At 37.0% G+C, this 18309-nt stretch overlaps 2 protein-coding genes and 1 long non-coding RNA gene across 5 annotated transcripts in view; 2 read left to right on the forward strand and 1 right to left on the reverse strand.

The window, feature by feature from the left end:
* LOC145445879 (uncharacterized) overlaps window positions 1-18309 on the forward strand; it is a 246397-nt gene that overhangs the window by 118424 nt on the left and 109664 nt on the right. The window lies entirely within an intron of this gene.
* Window positions 1-18309, reverse strand: part of LOC145445870 (uncharacterized) — a 160380-nt gene that overhangs the window by 77504 nt on the left and 64567 nt on the right. The gene's annotated exons all lie outside the window — the stretch shown is intronic.
* On the forward strand, window positions 14132-17410 carry LOC145446590 (baculoviral IAP repeat-containing protein 7-like). Its single transcript, XM_080324938.1, has one exon. The coding sequence runs from the start codon at window positions 14132-14134 to the stop codon at window positions 15830-15832; it is 1701 nt and encodes a 566-aa protein (XP_080181064.1). The 3' UTR covers window positions 15833-17410.

Raw genomic sequence — 18309 nt, forward strand, 5'->3', positions numbered from 1 at the left:
CTAATGTGACGTCATAGAACAAAGGAGGTTGATATAGGAGATGAAGATTATCTGGGCAGAATATAAAACGTCAGTGCTAACCAATCGGGTGTTTCCTTGCAACCTAAAATGTACCATACTTTTAAACGAGTTAACTTCTGGGGCGTGAGATATTATTAACTCCATACTAGGCCTACCATATTTTGGAACTTTGAACAAGAGGACATATGGCAGGCCTATCTATACTGTTTTATTACACACAACCAGCCTACTCAGGTTAACTAACCCTAGAATAAATTTCCCTAGCCAAAGGCATTATGCACAAAGACAACAAACCTGTAGTATTCACAATGATGAAAACGGTTAATATAGTTCTGTCTCGCTAACTTAAACGCTAATATTGTTACGCTAAATATTACCAGAAGTATTGAATCAATAGGGCAAAGTGATAACATCTTCCCTGTTCGCGCATTAAATCAAGTAGCTATACTTGTATGTGGCTATGAACTATGAAATAAATAAATGACAACTTTTCTCAAAAGTATGAATATCGCTGACTCATAATCTTATAATTCAAAAATAGGTATATAACCTTGCTCTCCTGATACATTCAATATCACATTTGAACAAATTAATTTGCTACTTAGGGTAAAACAATTGGATATACAAGATATAGGGATACGTTCTAAACAAATCGGCGTCTAGGAGAATTTCGACAATACAACAAAAATTAATTCTCACTTTCATATGAAGGGGAGAGAGAAAATAAACGCTGTATTTATAACCATAACATGAAATTTAATTATTGAATATTCACCCGCTTCACTGATACCTCTTCTATACAAAAATAAATCCTAAATACTCAGTACTAATTCAATATGCACACTAATAACTTGTCCGTAAAATTAAAATGAACCTTCGGAAATGTGAGGCAGTCGGATTTAATTACGAATATTGCACACGGAGCATGTTGCTATAAAAAACACGATCTTGAAATCTGTCCTTATTGCAGCGTGACCAAAAATGCAAGGGCACTGCATTGAATTTTAGTATCACGTATATGCATGTGAATATTAGTTCGAACAATAAAATAAAATTCCGACCCGTCAAACAATTGCTCGCTGATAAGTTTACCTGTGACTATTAAAGGAATGCCGATTACTGCTAAAACTTTTGCTAATAAAATCATATATGGCACACAATGATAGTGGTTCTAGAATTTTGTGAAATACAGTATTGGCCTGCTGTCAGCACGTTTACTGTCGTGGTAGTTATAAGGATTATTCTAAATAACAACATATTTCTGTTTCATTAGATGGCTCAATGCTCACGTTGTGCAGTGCGTATCCTTCTATATTTTGGTCGATAATGTCTGACTGTAGCATTTAGCTTTACAATTACTCACGTATTTTACTTGCGCGTGACTGATACAACATCTTTTTGCATGTATAGTTAACTACATATTTGTTATTTAATTCAATGTAGATGCCAAAATTCAATTTGACTCGAATTGTGGTTTGACTCGTAACTTGACTTGGCTTGACTCGATTCAGGGTCTGCCATGACTCGAGATTACTTGTGACTCGAAGGAATTGATCCCAACACTGGTACGAAGTACTGTTTCAAGAAGTCTGTGCTAAAGCGGCATGTCCCTCAAAATTAATTATATTTTTGAACTCCAAACAGAACCGTTGGCTTATCACCGACGAGTAAATAAGCAGGTGAAATATCACAATCAAAGGGTATACAGTATCACACTGAAATAACATTATACCATGTTGCCCGCTCGTCTGTGTGTCAACATATACTGAACCATAAACCTACCTTTGCGAAAGCTATTTTTCGGCTCATTGTATTACGGATCTGGTACATCCCTGTAAATCCCATTCGAAGGTTACACCATGTTGCAAGTTCTGATATATCCCATAGTGTGCGGTAACCTTGGTTGAAGAGCTCTGGTCTGTAATTCTAAAACTAAACTGTGCTTTTGCGGACAACTTGCTTTGTCTTAGCTAAACCCTGAAGCAATAATACGACGCCAAGCATGTACGACAGCAGAGCCGAGTCGCATAAATGACTTCCTGAATTGACAAACTCGTACTGCATTGCGAGTCAATTGTTATTGATCACTAACAATTGTGTACGTTGTGACTATATGAAGCTATGAAATCGTTTTGTGGGTATGGTGATCTGTGTGACGGGAGCTGTCTCAATTAATTGATCCCTCCGAAATACTAGGAATGATGGAACGATTACTGGAGGCAGTTCCAGTTATACGTATTCATTGATATAGATAACAATAAATTACATGATTTTTTGCACTAGGCATTTTTTTGATTAAATTAATGGAGGGGCACTGAGCTGAAATAAGACGTTAAAGGTATTTTCTCATATCGCGTTTTAACTGTCGTATATTTACTTATATGGAAGTACAATTGAGAGCAAAATGCAGCGTTTGTGTCCGTAATAGAAGTGATCAAATTGGTCAAATAACCTTAAAATAGAAGTAAAATTGGCCAGATTTAAATCTGCTCAATTAAATAAATAGATCACAAAATGTTACTGAGTAAAGCTCGAGCAAGGGTGGATGTGTTAGCCGCGATGGCCATTAGCAAGTATGCAGAACAGGTATTTTGTTAAAAGGAGCTATTGTTGCATACCTACATCTACAAAAGTACGTTATAAGTATTATTGAAGACGGCGTATGAGTTATAGATACTTCGGCAGCCTAAACGCTGGCCCGCTAATATTAGACAATTGTGCAAAATTTTTTTTATTATCAGAAACGAAGGACATGATACTGCTAGAATGTTTTTTTGGCTTCTGCGGATAGTAAAACCTACATTTTTGAGTTGTATTTTGCAGGAGTAGTTGCTCGAAACAGATTGGTTTTGATAAAATAACCAATTTGCTAGGTATGTTTGTTTTTGACTTTTACTGCCTAAGAATAGCAACGAATACGCATAGAATCTCAAATGATGGGGTGCGCCTTGTTTTAGGGACAAAATTGTGCGCACAGGCACGACAAAGGGACATGATCAATTGAGGAGTGATCATCGCCGTCAACACAGGTAGTTTACCATTAATGTGTAGGTTATGTCACGACACTTGGTAGCTGTGATAATCAACTGCCAGCTCTCATAATTGAATAATGTGCACCAAAAGTTTTTGAAAATGGAAAACTGAACGTATAATGGGTCATAAAATCACTAAAGGGTAGAATGCTATTCTGTATGCACAATAATATTTCCGCCTTTTACATTTTAACGTAAGTTTTTGAATCCAATAGAGATCGTTCATTTTGCTCATTTGAGCTGTGCGGGAAAACATAGTAGCGACTGCACAATCGATCGGCAAAGTTGCGCTTATAATGAAATTAGGGACAAACAGCTAATTTGCAGAAACCACATTTATGGAATGCGTCAGCCATATCTGACTTCCCGAATTTATTGGTGGCAACGGGCACAATTTGTTCAACTTTGGGCGTAAATTATAGTGAAATAAATATATAAACATTAACAATAATTTCACTTAAGGAATGTTACTATTTCACGAAAAGTCTTTATGGACGGTAGCTGAACCACAGGAGCACGCACTAAATTTAACTATCCACGGTAACGAGTATAAAATAGCGCAAATCATTAGTATGCGGAATGGGTCATGAATAATTTGCAATAGACAACAGCGATATTGCAAACTGGGAAATTGACGTTTCAAAAAAGATATCATTACTAATTATAAATAAATAAATTTACTATCTTTGCACCTGTTGTCAGTGCCTATCAAGTACTTGTAAATGTTGGCCCCGAACCTATAAATGCCCTGATCAGCTAATTGAATTTGATAATAAATTGAGGCGCTATAAACTAATTGGTTTGGGTTATTCAAGATGTTTTGTCGTCTACTATGATCATTTACACCAGGCTGATATTAGTCTTATTTTTCCGAAACTACCGACTTATAGCTTGACCTACCGCTCGGATTCTGTGGGATACTGCCAACACGGAATAGATGGCGATTAGGTGTTTTTAGTTGTCTAATATTCATAGCAAACGAGAAAGTGCGCATCTAATCAGTACTACATCAATTTGCGTGCAGAACAAAAGGGTTACGAACCCGAAAGTTAGGCCTAATTTATTGGAATAGTCACGTGAACACTAATCGAGTAGGCACATCCGAGTCTATTTGCAATTTATTGTGCTGGTTTAAAACTGTCAACCCTAAAGAATAGCAGCGCGCGCCATGCGTTGAAGCTCAATTTCATATACTGACAGTTCACGATTTTTGGGTATTAGGCCGTGTCTACAATGGAAGATGGCGACTTGGTGTTTTGAAAAGACAGGAGGGATAAGGTTCAAGGAAAACTCTTTACTATATACAAAAGATTGAAAACAAATCACGCAATAGTTAAAAGCCAGGCATATGCTCCACGTAAGTCCTGGTCAGTCAGTCGAATATATAATGATCCATTACAACCTTAATGATACATTATTTACGGCCTGATCAATAGAAATAACAATATCCATGGGTTAATATTCGATCCGCAAAATAATTGAGTTTAATAGTGGATGTACAGCCACAAAGTAGATTGTAGCATAGTAAATCCTCGCTCAAATTGAGGTATGAATGATTGACAATGGAATTTGATGACTGGTACTGCACGGCGCGGTGTGTGGGCATCGACTCCTGCGCAAATAGGTGTAATTCTGTTAAATCAGGTATATGAACTATACGATGGTGTTCAGATTGTAATTGCTATAAACCAGACTATAATTACGGCACCCCATGACCATCAATTGGGCGGATGGCTGGGCTCTAAAGGGCCCAGAATCATTTCACGAATTAGTGTTGATCATGGATAGTGGCTTTGGAAATTTGAACAGCTTTTTCCTAAAAATTTTCGCGTAGTAAATGATTTCTAGCCGTCAAATATCTCGAATGCGCAATAATTATAGCAATGAGCATGTCGTCATTGGACATCGCTGCGCCACAGTTCACCAAGACTCGTCAAAATAAATAGAATCTTCCTGCTGGTTACTTGGAAAATTAATGACACATGGGCTTATTGCATTTCCACAGGCCTGGTATATATAGGGCCCAGTAACAACAATACATCTCTTTGTTGGTGTAACTGTAGGCATAGCAAGTGCTGAAGCGATGGAACTCAGTGTTCTAGATGAGCAGATATGGTCTGGAAAGTGGATTGTTGTTATAAAAAATGTAGATGAAATCCTCAAATCATGTCAAACACCATCTGAAGCAAAAGATATTAAAAATGAAAATGATGAAAATGAAGAAAGCGAACAAGAAATTGACGAAGCCATCTTGAAATGTTATTTCAAAAGAAACCCTTCGATCTGGGGTGACGATACAGACTCGGAATTGGATCTCACAGACTCGGATGAATGTCTGAGTATCTTATCAGATACCGACTCTGGAAATGATTGTATAGAATCCTATCTTTACTCAGATCATGAATTGTTAGGATCTTATCTAAATTCCGAGTCTGATGATCTCACGGACTCGGATGAAAGTCAAAGTATCTTATCAGATACCGACTCTGGAAATGATGACATAGAATCCGATTTTTCCTCAGATCATGAAATGCTAAGACCTCTTGACGAAGAAACACTAATGCGCTATGATAGGTTTTGGCGTCCCTGGGAGGATGCATAGTATTTGAGAACCTTGTGGCCAAAATGTACTAATTATTGGGAACCACAATTTGTGGGGTGTGTATATCAACAATGTTGCATTGCTACCTGAAATATCATGTTATCTGTGTATATTGCAAGTTGTTATGAAACAAGTGTATGCGGTGTGCATCTGGCTGTGGAAAGAGCTGTGTACCAATATAACAGCGTTAGTCTAGCAGGTGGCTTTATGAAGGATAGGATAGACCGGGGGCTCGCATGAAATATGGAATTAGGCATAGAAGTCTCAGACTCAAATATGCTCGCGGGCTATTTTCTGGTTTTGGAGACGCCGCGGTCCATGGCATCAATGAACTGGATATTCGATGAGTAGGTTCTAATTATGTCCTATTTGACGGGTACTTGCGGCCAGGCATTCAACAAACGTCGTGGAATTGTGATTTGCTATTGTATTGCATTATTCAAGTCTAACACGAAATAACATCACATTTTCGAATATCTGATTAAATTTTTTTTGTTATGGGCATAATGTTTCTAATTAATAAATTATAGATTATGGTGCCCGTAGGACGCTGTTTCTGTCTGCAAGATCCTTTCTGATGCTAACGTTTGATCCGACTCAGCTTGTGTCATTCTTATATAATCATCTAATCAATCTGAAACCTAGTAATTTGACGAGGTTACACCAAATCAATTTACAATTTTTAGTCACGAATGATGGTAACAATATTGGACAATACCCTTGGCTGAAAGAAATACTATTATTTTAAGGTGTAAAAATAACAAGGTGTCATAAATTAAAGAATGTCTGCCTCAATAACTAAAGAACAATTATGGGAATTATTTATTGAAAATATTGAAATATGGTATGAGGAACTTCGAGGGGTGAAAAAGACAGAGAGGTTACAACGATGGAACGATTTTTTCGAGGACATTAAGAATGGAACTAGACATTATGCGGAGACCTTCTTCGAAGGAATGGGAGCAAGTAATGAAAAGGTCAAAGAATGGCCATGGCGAAACGACTATCGTAGAAAACACTTAAAAAATCGAAAGGTAGCAAAAATAAAACCATATTTGCTAAGGAAATCTGCCCCAAACAGACAGAATAGAAGTGAAGAAATAGAAGCCAGCTCCTCAACATCGACAAGTAGTCCTCTTTTGACGTCCTTACTGACGCCATCTTCAACAAGCCACGACTTGCCGCATAATAGCAATGTTACGTCGGATGAGACGTATGCATCTTTTGGCAGTATCATGTTTCGTCAACAACCACCTATCGCTCAACTTCAACCTACAACATCACATCATGCTGATGGTTAAATAAATTCTCGCATATTGTTTAACTAGCATACTCAGTGGAGTTATATGAATAAAAGTTGAGCTAATGGATTTTATCCGTTTCGCATTGATGTACAATATGAACCAATATACTAGTGTTGCATGAATAAAGAGGAAACATTTTGTATTTAAGAATTATAAATAGTGAACTAATTAAGGAAGGCAATGTGTTACGGGTTATTGTGTAATCCTAATACGGACCACAAGTTTGTCCACGAATGGGCAATGCAGTTCACTCTGACGCATAGGCAGCAGATGGTAATGGAAACCATAAAAACTGCGCCGGTTCGGGACCGATTGATGAGCCTATTGCTTGGTACTTGTGAAAGGGACAATCCAAGGGTACAATATTGGCAACAATGTATGTACACCAAGGAGCATTGGACAAAATTAGGAAAACCTTTTAACCCTGTTGGGAGGAGTGAATGCAAAAGCTGCTGGCTTACGAAGAACGTAAAACCGTATTTCAAGAACGCCGGGCAGGTTTTGGAACTTATGAAAGTATGCCATGCTTATTTAATAGAAGCGTGTAGTATGCACAAAGGACTAGATCAAAACACCGAAAGAGATAAAGGACATATAGTGCTTTATGTGTTATATCCAGAAGCGATAATAACCGCCATAGCTCTCCTGTTGCAACAATATCGAGGGGCAAAAAACATGCGAACATTTTGTTTTACGAGATGTCGGATGGACGCAGAATTTGAGTTCTTATTTGGGGGAAATCCCGAACAATGGAGGTTTACATACGGTTCCACAAGCACGTTTGGTTATGTGGGGGGCGTTTTTATCCTACCAATTGACCAATTGTCGGAATCAGCTCTTGAAAATTCCTTAAAAAAAGAGGGGGGGAACGAACAAATAGTCAAAAATACCAATCTTGAAACTACATTGGTGTTCGATATTGAGCCTTCAACCAGTCGAGACAGTAGGCTTCCGAAGAGACTAGAGGCTCCAACCCGAATGATAGCTTTACGAAAACCCGGTGTTGATGGAACCAATGTTGTTTCTGGTGTTAATATGAGCTGACTCTAAAAAGAGCCAAAACTTGACGACTAGTAATTTGACCTAAGGATTGTCTTTCAAAATAGGGTGTAGATATAATATGAAGATTGTATAATAGGTAGAATCAGACTTTTAGGGATAGCCTTTAAGATAAGCTGCGATAACTAAATTACTAGGAGTGACTGGTAATGGTTTAGGACAAATTTACAAATTCGGCATCATTACCAAAAGTCAAACTAAACGGAAAAAGTATAGAAGCCGGGTATAGAGAAGCTAGAGATTAGCAAAAGCGGAGACTATATACTTGTAATTTACTATCTATATATATACTCAGATTATAATACAGTTTCTATTTTAACTAAAAGATTCCGATACATTGATCAATCGCTGGGATAGTTCCCACTATCATCTCCCCTAGAATAACAACCCGGGGACAATGAGAACTTGAGTACTTGAATGCGAGACCGACCTATCTTTATTGCAAATTTTTTTTTTAAATTCGAGAAGAACTTGTTATTGTCGATTATGAAAAGCTGTACATTGTTTGTTTCCCTATTATATTGAATGTTATGTGCGTATTTTCGGCTGCAAATTCAGTTTGGAAATATAGTCTGTAATGGCCCCAGACCACCTATCCTATCACAAATCACCTCGTGTTCATATTTAAATGTTATGCTAATCGAATTATGTTTTATAAAGGCTGACGTAAGCGTAATTTTTTCCGTTTTGCCCACAATTTTCGCTCTGCCAAGACCCCTTTGTATGAGCCCCACACCCATTTGATGCTATTTTGATTATCGCTGCTATTACATTTTTCTGATTATGTAAATTCTTTATTGTACTGTACATAAGATGTGTAAAAATTAGCTTAGCCTCTAGGCTTTTACCCAATACTTGATTATGTAATAGTTTTGTAAAGTAATATTTTGCAAATTGCTCACATTCCTGTCTCATGGCACCCTTCCTACAATAGTCTCTATGAGACGTGGTTGCGTAATACTTGTCATGGACAACTCTGTATAAAAAAACCTTGACTTCTGATTGAGTAATTTCGTAATTCAGACAAACTTGTTTCTAAATGTTCCTTGTGGAAGGGAAGGCAGGGTTGATGAGTAACTATTATCTTTTATTGATGTTTCAATTGAGATGTTGTATAATTTTCCCCACTAAAAAAATCTTTAAAAATAAAATATCAAAGTATGTTTATAAATTATAAAAACAATATATCTTCCAAAATCAACAGAAAAAAAGCCATATAACTATTAAGATCTTTAAGAAAAAAAAATTATATAAATAAAAACTAGAAGAAAAAAAAAATAAAATAATAAAATCCCTTGTGGGGGGGAGAGATTTATTGCCCAATGAATGTTGGGTGATTAATATTGATAGATGTCTTAATAAGTAAGGAATAGACTTTATAAGTTATTAATGAGAATCGAGGATACTATATGAATCTTGGAAATTGCCATGTTATGAAGATGGTAAACATTCACGTTAAAATTGCATGTATCTAAGATTTGTCTAAAAAATTGATATATCGTAAAAATGGATTATGTGAAGTTGTACGTATTTTTAAGGTATTAAGAAAAAAATAGAATGCTAGAATTCAACTATACCGAAGGTATTGAAAACAATTGGGACTATCTATATGACGTGTTGGATGAATTGGATGAATTGGAATTCAAAGATTACAATACAAGAGAGGAAATGTTTGGGTTGAAATATAAAATATGGGAGTTATTAATGAGACAAAGAGATTGGATCAAACGAACAGAAAATGGACTGGTAGATGTGTCCCTTGAATTTGAAATAGACAATGGAATGCTGAACACCTTCTGTGATATGATTGATGGGATTTTTGAGTATAGAATGGGAGAAAAAATCTCTATGGGTAGAAGAGTCATGTTATATGAATTAATTCGAGGTCTCGTCATGAAAGCTACAAACATCCACATTTCAAAAGATGTATACGATGCTAGGGAAATGTGCAAAGACTTGCCACATGTGGAAGTGTGGAATTGTCAAAATGATTTGGGGATAAAGGGACACTCTGAGGAAATTCATAGGCAAACCGAAAGGAGAAGAGATATTGAAATACATCCCTTCCCTTATGAAGGATTCAGTATAGACATTGATTCTATGATACCAGAATGATGAGGAAAACTGACGATAAAAATAACTAATACCTTGAGTTATAAAAGGACATATTTTTTGAAGGTATAAAGTAACATTGTGGGTTTTTTTCATTCATGAAAAAAAATGAACCGAGTGGGACTATTGGTATTATGGCTGGGCATGTGTAATGCTATTTATCCGGAAATTATAGAACAAAAGAAATGTACAACCAATGACAGACGAACCATGTTATACCCGGAATGTATGCAAGGAAGCAATTTGGTACTTTGGTGTGACCATTCTAGTTACACAAGAATTCCGGATCCTGATAAGATATACCTGGCAAAATCTTGTCGGAATACAGTAAAGACATTCATCAACGACAGCTGCCTATGGGAAATAACCAAAGAACAACTGGAAAAATATAAAGACATAGAGGTGTTGCATTGTGGTTGGAATAAAATCCAAATGCTGCAAGGAGGTGCCTTTTGCAAAAATGGAAAGCTCATGGAGATAAACTTTATACGAAATTACATAACACGAATTGGAAAGGAAAGCTTTTCAGGTCTACACCGACTGGAGATTTTATGTCTCAGCAGCAACCTATTGGAAGAGATAGACGAATCAACATTTACAAGCTTGAAGAACTTGCAAAAGCTATACCTGGACAATAATAAGATAAAATGATTGAAGAATGGAACATTCACTCACTTGCTTCGTCTAAGAATACTGGATCTATCAAGAAACTCAATAGAAGTTATAGAAAGCGGGGTTTTCCGAGGACTGGGGGAATTGGAAACGCTACACTTGGATGAAAACAGACTGGTTACATTTGAAATGACAGTGCTAGAACCATTATGTAATTTAGAGAGATCAACATTGTATTACAATAACTTGCAGTCTTTTTTTCTGTATTCTGATATATCGTTCGAGCATCTACATACTATTGATCTTAGTTATAATCACGTCCAATTTCTTAGTGATCATCTATTAAAAAAATTACCGAAACTGGAAGTTTTGAAATTGAAAAGAAATAATAATGGAACGTTTAACAAAAAACCCCATGTGCGTAAACAATCGAGATTATATTATGATGAGATGAAAAGTTTATCCCATTGTGTGACTATACATTCAAAAGGTACATTTGCCGTCGTTGTTTGGCTAGTCACTATTGAACTGATGTAAATTTAAAAAGATATTGATGGAATTTAGACGTATTAATTTAATATTGTCCTGTTCAACTAATGAGAGATGTTTTATACATTAGGTTTACGGTGAAAATATTACTAAAAGTATCAAAATGTGTTTGGGATTGCGTTGTGAAGATCCGGAGATAGAACATTCGACATGGATACCCCAAAAAGAAACACTAATAGACAATGGATTAAAGTCGCTGAAGTTTCTGCTGACAACATATACACTAACGGATCACTTATGTGATATAATGTATGATGAATTAAATCCACGGCTACGATATTGGAAACAAAAGTATGGTGTCACTACGTGCAACAATCATTGGCCTGGGAAATATCTGGTTGAAAATGAGTGGGAAGAAATTTATACAGGAAGCATTTACCCTGAAAAACCTATACAAATGGCTTTTGCAGAAATCTGCATAAACTGGGTAACAATTTTAAAAAGAGTAAATCCTGAAATGAGGGAATTTCTAAAAAAGGGAGATTCTGAAAGAGATCTCATAATGTGGATAATCTTTCCGGAAGTTCAAATTTATGCATTGGCAAAGACGCGTGAAATAACTATAAAAGAAGCGGACTGTCAGTTTATGGCTTTGAAAGTGCCTGCATGAAACTCAATTTTTCAATGTTTGTATATGCAGAAACTACTTATGACAAGAGAATATTAAAGAGGTAATTAAGTTGTAAATAAAAATGAAGATTAAAAAACCTAGAAAAAGAGGAAATTTGTTCAATCTTGTTCAATGTGGTATAATATCAAGTGACCGAAAATGCATAAAGTTTCTGCGATCACGGCAACTCCTTGCTCAAAAAGCAACAAGTCTTTAAATGTGGACAACAAATGATTGAAGAAAAATGCAAAAGAACTATGGATGGATATAGATGGAGGTGTCCGGTCTCAAAGTGCAAGACTACCATGTCCATAAGGAAAAGATCGCTGTTTGAAGGAAGCAAAATAAGACTTACCAAACTTGTAATGATGAGTTATCTTTGGACCATAGATGTATCCCAACGACAGATAGCGTTTGAAGCACATGTCAGCAAAAGAACAATGGTAAATTGGACCAAGAAACTTCGGAAAATATGCTCTGGTGAAATGGAGAGAAGAGGTACCAGAATAGGGGGAATATCACAAGGTAGATCACACATATGCCAAATTGATGAGACGTCTGTGGCCAAAAGGAAATTCAACCGTGGAAGGCCAATACGTCAACGCTGGGAATTAGCCGGAATAGATATGGAAACGCGAGAAATGTTTGCAGAATTGGTACCTGAAGAAGGGCGAAAAACCTCGGTATTATCAAAAATAATTATGAAGCACGTGAAAGAGGGATCCACTATATGGACTGATTCGTTTGCCAGTTACCGCAAGCTGGAAAGCCTGGGGATGAATTATAAACATTCCATAGTTAATCACCACCGCCAATGGGTCAGTAAGGACGGGATAAATACACAACTGATCGAGGTGTCCTGGAATTTTTTCAAAGCTGCTATTAGAAGATTAAATGGTGTATCAAGATCGCTTATTCCCCAATACTTACAGGAGTGGCTTTGGAAAAGAAGAGTGGCCTTGGAAGAAAGATTTCAACGATTTCTGGAGATAATTTTCCTTGATCCCAACTTTCGGACATTGGAACATTGAAACAATGTCTGTCACTATGATCAGTGTCATCCGATATAAGTGATTTGAATCTTTTAGGAAACAATAGAGGCGTAGAGGGGTATACTTGTGTTATAATTCACATGTTTATAAAACTATAAACTGTTTCTATTTAAGTACATATATGAGTAAGAATTATAGAATAAGCATATTATCTTGTTATTGTGTCACAGTGGGATAATGTATTTATACGAAATAAGGAGTCTTAATGCGACTATTTTTCAAAACCTGATGACACAACTTGATGAGGTTGAAATAACAAAAAAACCTAAATGTCTCAACGTCCTGATGAATGTGCTCAAGTCTTTTTTTGAAAAGGAACAAAATTGGTATAAGAGACCGAAATCATGTGATGTTGATGAATCATGTGCTTGGACGTCAGAAGAAGACACAGACAATGATTCAAGCTCAGATGAATTATATGAAACGGACTCCGAGGACTCCCAAGATTCTGCTATAGTGAAAAATTCATCTCAACAACAACGCGTGATAGTATGGAAAGAACAGAAGATACAGCCTGATAAAACTTCATGGACTATAATTGAGGAAACACTGTTGGGAGTAATCAGAAGAATACCACCCTCAGGTATGAGGCGAGTAGTATATGAAGTAATACGAGGAGTAGTAATGAAATATACCTGAATTTGGATATGCATAACTAATCTTGATTATGTGGGAAGTGCCAACTCCAAATGGTCATGGCATAGCCAAAAGAATTTTGGGGTAAAAGGATATTTGACATTGGATTATGAAACGACTGCTATGGAAGGATATATATATATTTGCTCAAAAAGAGTGAACAGAGAAACTGAGTCGATGAGACAATATCAGGAAAAGTTTTATCATCTTGCACATAGTCCTCATTAATAAATATTAGGTTAAAACGCCTAAGCTATGGAATTAATTGAATCAATGTTAATTGTGAAATTTGTAAAATCCGTTATCAATTCGTTAAATAAATGATTGTATAAAATTGAAATTTGATCTATTGAAAATATTGGTAATAATATGTTTTGTTGCATGAAATTTTATTGATATTTGTTTTAATTTAAGAACATATTGCTTATCAAATAATAGTAGAATAGTAGAATGATATGATTGAATTTAAACCTTTTGGTCCGTATTGTTGAATGCCTGTTCTGTCAAGAGCAATTACACCGGGAAGCGACCAATTTAAAGCTATGGGCATTCTAATGAACAGAGATCGGGATCCTCCTGGACATAATTGCAGTTATATCCCACCTGGAAAACACTGGGTTGAACATTACAGACTGGCAACGTTCAAATATTTTCCAAAAGAAACTCCGGTGTTACCTAGTCATCTAGCCGCTGCTGGTTTCTATTGGACCGGATTTCAAGACAGAGTGAGATGTTGCCGCTGTGGCATATCTGTGGAAAAATGGGACATTGGAGATGATGTTTTTGATGATAAGTGGCATAAGTCTACGTGTGACATGGTGTCGAGACAACATGGTTACAACTTACCTATTTCAAATTACTCTAGGAGGCTCCTTTTTGACCAAATCAGGTGCCACCTTAACCTCCCTACAAGAAGCCAACAAACTAGTAGGAATGTGCAAAGAACAACTATCAAAAAGGAAGAGTGTCCATTGCCGCAAACCGTATTTGCAAACATCCGTGATCAAGAACATGAGACTCTACTACGAACTGCAAATCTGAGAAGTGAGCTCGAGAGGAAACAAACTTTCGACAAATGGCCTTCTTATCCTACTCCATACTTGGTAGGGGAGTTGGCAAAACAGGGATTTTTCTACCTAGGGAATCTTGATAGAACACAATGTTTTTCGTGTTCAGGAGTATTGAGAAACTGGGCGCCTACTGATAATGTCTTTGAGCAACATCAAAGACATTTTACAAAATGCAAAATGGCAAATAACGAGTATGCGGGAAACATACCTTTGACAGACTCCGAGAGAAATCAGGCGGATAACGAACTCAGAATAAAAATTGAAAGGTTAACCGCTAATATGGGAGAACCTCCAGATCCATCGCCAGAAGAACAACTCCAGTTGGTGGAAAGATTCCCTTGTCTTTACCCGATGAATTTGCATATGATATCGTTACAACAAAGAATATCTTCATTTAATGATAAATGGCCTAGGCAAAGGATCCTCGCAACAGCGGAACAGTTGGCTGAAGCGGGTCTGTACTATCTCGGGGATTCGGACAGAACGAAATGCTTTTATTGCAATGGAGGATTACAAAACTGGGACTACAATGATGAGCCGTGGACAGAGCATGCAAAGTGGTTTCCTGGTTGTGAATATGTTTTGCAAATGAAAGGTATTGACTTCGTATTACGACTAAGAGATGAACATCCAAATCTCAATCGACCGTCGCCAAGGAATGCAATATGTCTTGATGTACCACGAGAGGAGATACGTAGGAACCATAATCGACCAAGGTTATCTGGACAATACATAAACAGGATGCAATTGGAAGACATGGGATTCACGAGAGATCAAATAGAAGGAACTATAAATAGACAGATTAATGATCATTTCTCTACTGGTGACATAATCCAAGTGTTACTGGAGACAGTGGATACAATTTCCACCAGTCCAATAAAAACAACACAACAACAAGTCATTAGTATATCTGAAAATAACCATGAAGTGAACACCGATAAAGAAACGAACGAAGCAGCTGTTGCCGAAGCAATGTCGGTGGATGAGATCGCGCAAAGTTTGAAAGAAATACAAGAGGCTGTGCTTTGCAAAAATTGCAAGAAAAACAAAAGTGAAATTACTTTCATACCTTGTGGACATTTATGTAGTTGTGAAAGATGTGCAACAAATTCTGAAAGATGCAACATTTGCGGTGAAACAATACTTGAAAAGATAAAGGTGTATAGAGCTTGATTGAACAGGAAAGACTATTGTACTTGTATCATTAATATTTTAGATACAGTGTTATGTTTGTGATTATTAGCATGGACATTATCATGATAATCCGAGGGGTTCAACTTTGTAACAGGAATATGTAGATCTATTGATTATTCGTAAAATTGAGCATATGATTTTAATGTGCTTTATTCTGTATTAAGATGACTAGTGTATTAGAGAATTGGGAAATTACGCTAGCCAAACAACAAATTAATGAGTACTATGATGAATTCGAACAGGAATACCATCATCAAAATTTTGAGATATGGAAAAATACCCCAAAGGAAAAATTCAAACAATTAATAAAGAAATACCTTCATTATTGTTTTGCAAATGTGACCGAAAAGCTTTTTGATAAGCTTTATAACGCCCATGGTGATATTGCTCGCGTTTTTGTTACAAAAGATTTTGATCTGGCCCAATATACATGGTTTGAACTTGTCCTAAAACTACATCCGGCTCATAAATACCTACCAGAAGGATTTCTAGATGAAAGATTACCACAAATGGACTTGCAAGATTCTACAACATTACTTCTAAATGATCGAGAATTTGAAACTGTTGCTATTCCAATTTTAGAAGACGCTTTTTCGAAAATTGTTATATTGCACAATTGAGAGGATTGTCTCAAAGGACCATAAGTAACAAAGAATTAGTGCAAATGGGACATGAATCTGCGATAAGCGACTTGAAATATTATTTTGACATGTTCTGTAAATACTATGAAGAAGATGTGGAAATTTCCGACAGATGGTCAAGATGGGCTATGACAAGACCCAATGACATTGTCAGAATGCTGACGCTGTATGTTGTCAAAGTCTACGGGAGTGCTTTATCTCCGCAAGGCAAGGCTCTGGGATATCATGCTGCTATTAAGGAACATAATCGGATTGCAATTATTACACTGGGAAACTCTAAGGAAGCCAAATTTCTTTGGTACCAACATATTGTTCGTATGCATCCCATGAAGGAAAACTTTTCAGAACAATGGATAAAAGAATGTTTGAAAGATGATTAACTAAAATTATATATGTATTGCCTTGAATTTTCCACTACATCAATTAGTCACATAGAATATTTCGTGATTTCAAAAACCATGTACAATGTCTACTACAACAACTAGAATTGAAACCCTAATTTATGTAATTATGTTGGCTTGCTGATTAGGACTTGATGAATGTTTAATGATGTTTGGGTTTTTTGTGTAAGGAATTTTAAGACATTAGGAATTTATTTGACCTTTAATTGTGACATGTTGGAAGTCAATTATGAAAAGTATGAGTATGTGCCCAAAGATCCACAGAAGAAAGAATTGGATCGAAAAAAGTTCAGACCGTGTCCATACCCTACGATACCTGACAGCAGAGTTGCTTGGCTAAGAATGGGAATTGTACATGAACGAATAAAAGAAAGGATCGAGAACTTTCCGACTATGACAGCCAATGACATGGAATACGTATTGAAGGATTTTCTTGTTTGGTTATACCGGGACCATGAGGTGGTGGAACAATTGGAATGCGCCAGAAAGGTACTGGAGCGCATTGTGGAAGAAAACTTTGGAGAAAGGGTAATAACATGCCAGTCGCCCACTGCACCCGTAACCACGAATATGACCACTGAACCCGCGACTGCGTCTCCCGATCAAGGACGTAGAGGTATACTCTTGAGTGGGGACGGTCAATAGGCCAACCTAAATTGGCGACGACTGCATATCTGCCGCGACTTCGTTACCTGTGCGTCAAATTTCGAGAGAGAAAACTGTGAGGACAGGAACTACTGCGGGCGGAAAGTCCCGGACCAACGACTTATAACTAGGGTAACAGTACCTGTAAGGGTCAGTAGGGTTGCAACGACCATTACTACAACCCTGGGTCCTCTACCTGAACCGGCCAGTTCCGAAAAAATTAAGCCAGTCATACCCACTAGCATAACGATGGCCAGACCAAAACAACCCGACCTATTTAAAGTAACGGGAAGAACAGGGACTGCTGATGGATGGACAACCGGCCGTAATAGGACCACGTTGAACACAACAAGGACGTGGATCCCTCAGGAAACAACAATATTCGACCAACAAACGATAATCGACTCCGTTAACACCATCATAGTCACAACGACAGATGACACAATTCCTGAGAACGAGTAAGCAACGCTTATACCCACAGAAAATACAACAACTTTGCTGTTGAGATCAGTTACAACGACTCATCCACAATTTCCTGCAATAAGTGGAATGTCAAACCCGGTGTCAAAATTGCGAGAACAAAAAATCTTAGAAATCACTCGGAAAACTGAGCCCTATGAGCGACCGAATCGTGTAATTGATCAGCTCTTGAAAACGATACCACGCCGCAATGAGGTGCCTGACACAACACGGGTGGCAAGGAGAAACGCAACAAACTAATAATACGTCACAAACGAGAATTACTGCAACACCGGGGCAGACTACCATA

The sequence above is a fragment of the Botryllus schlosseri genome, chromosome 9 (genome assembly GCF_051294905.1).
Source record: "Botryllus schlosseri isolate E-star chromosome 9, Bs_hap1, whole genome shotgun sequence".
In the NCBI taxonomy this organism is placed as follows: domain Eukaryota; kingdom Metazoa; phylum Chordata; class Ascidiacea; order Stolidobranchia; family Styelidae; genus Botryllus; species Botryllus schlosseri.

Coding starts and splice junctions, on each gene's coding strand:
- LOC145446590 (XM_080324938.1), top strand. CDS start 14,132: ATGGGCATTCTAATGAACAGAGATCGGGATCCTCCTGGACATAATTGC.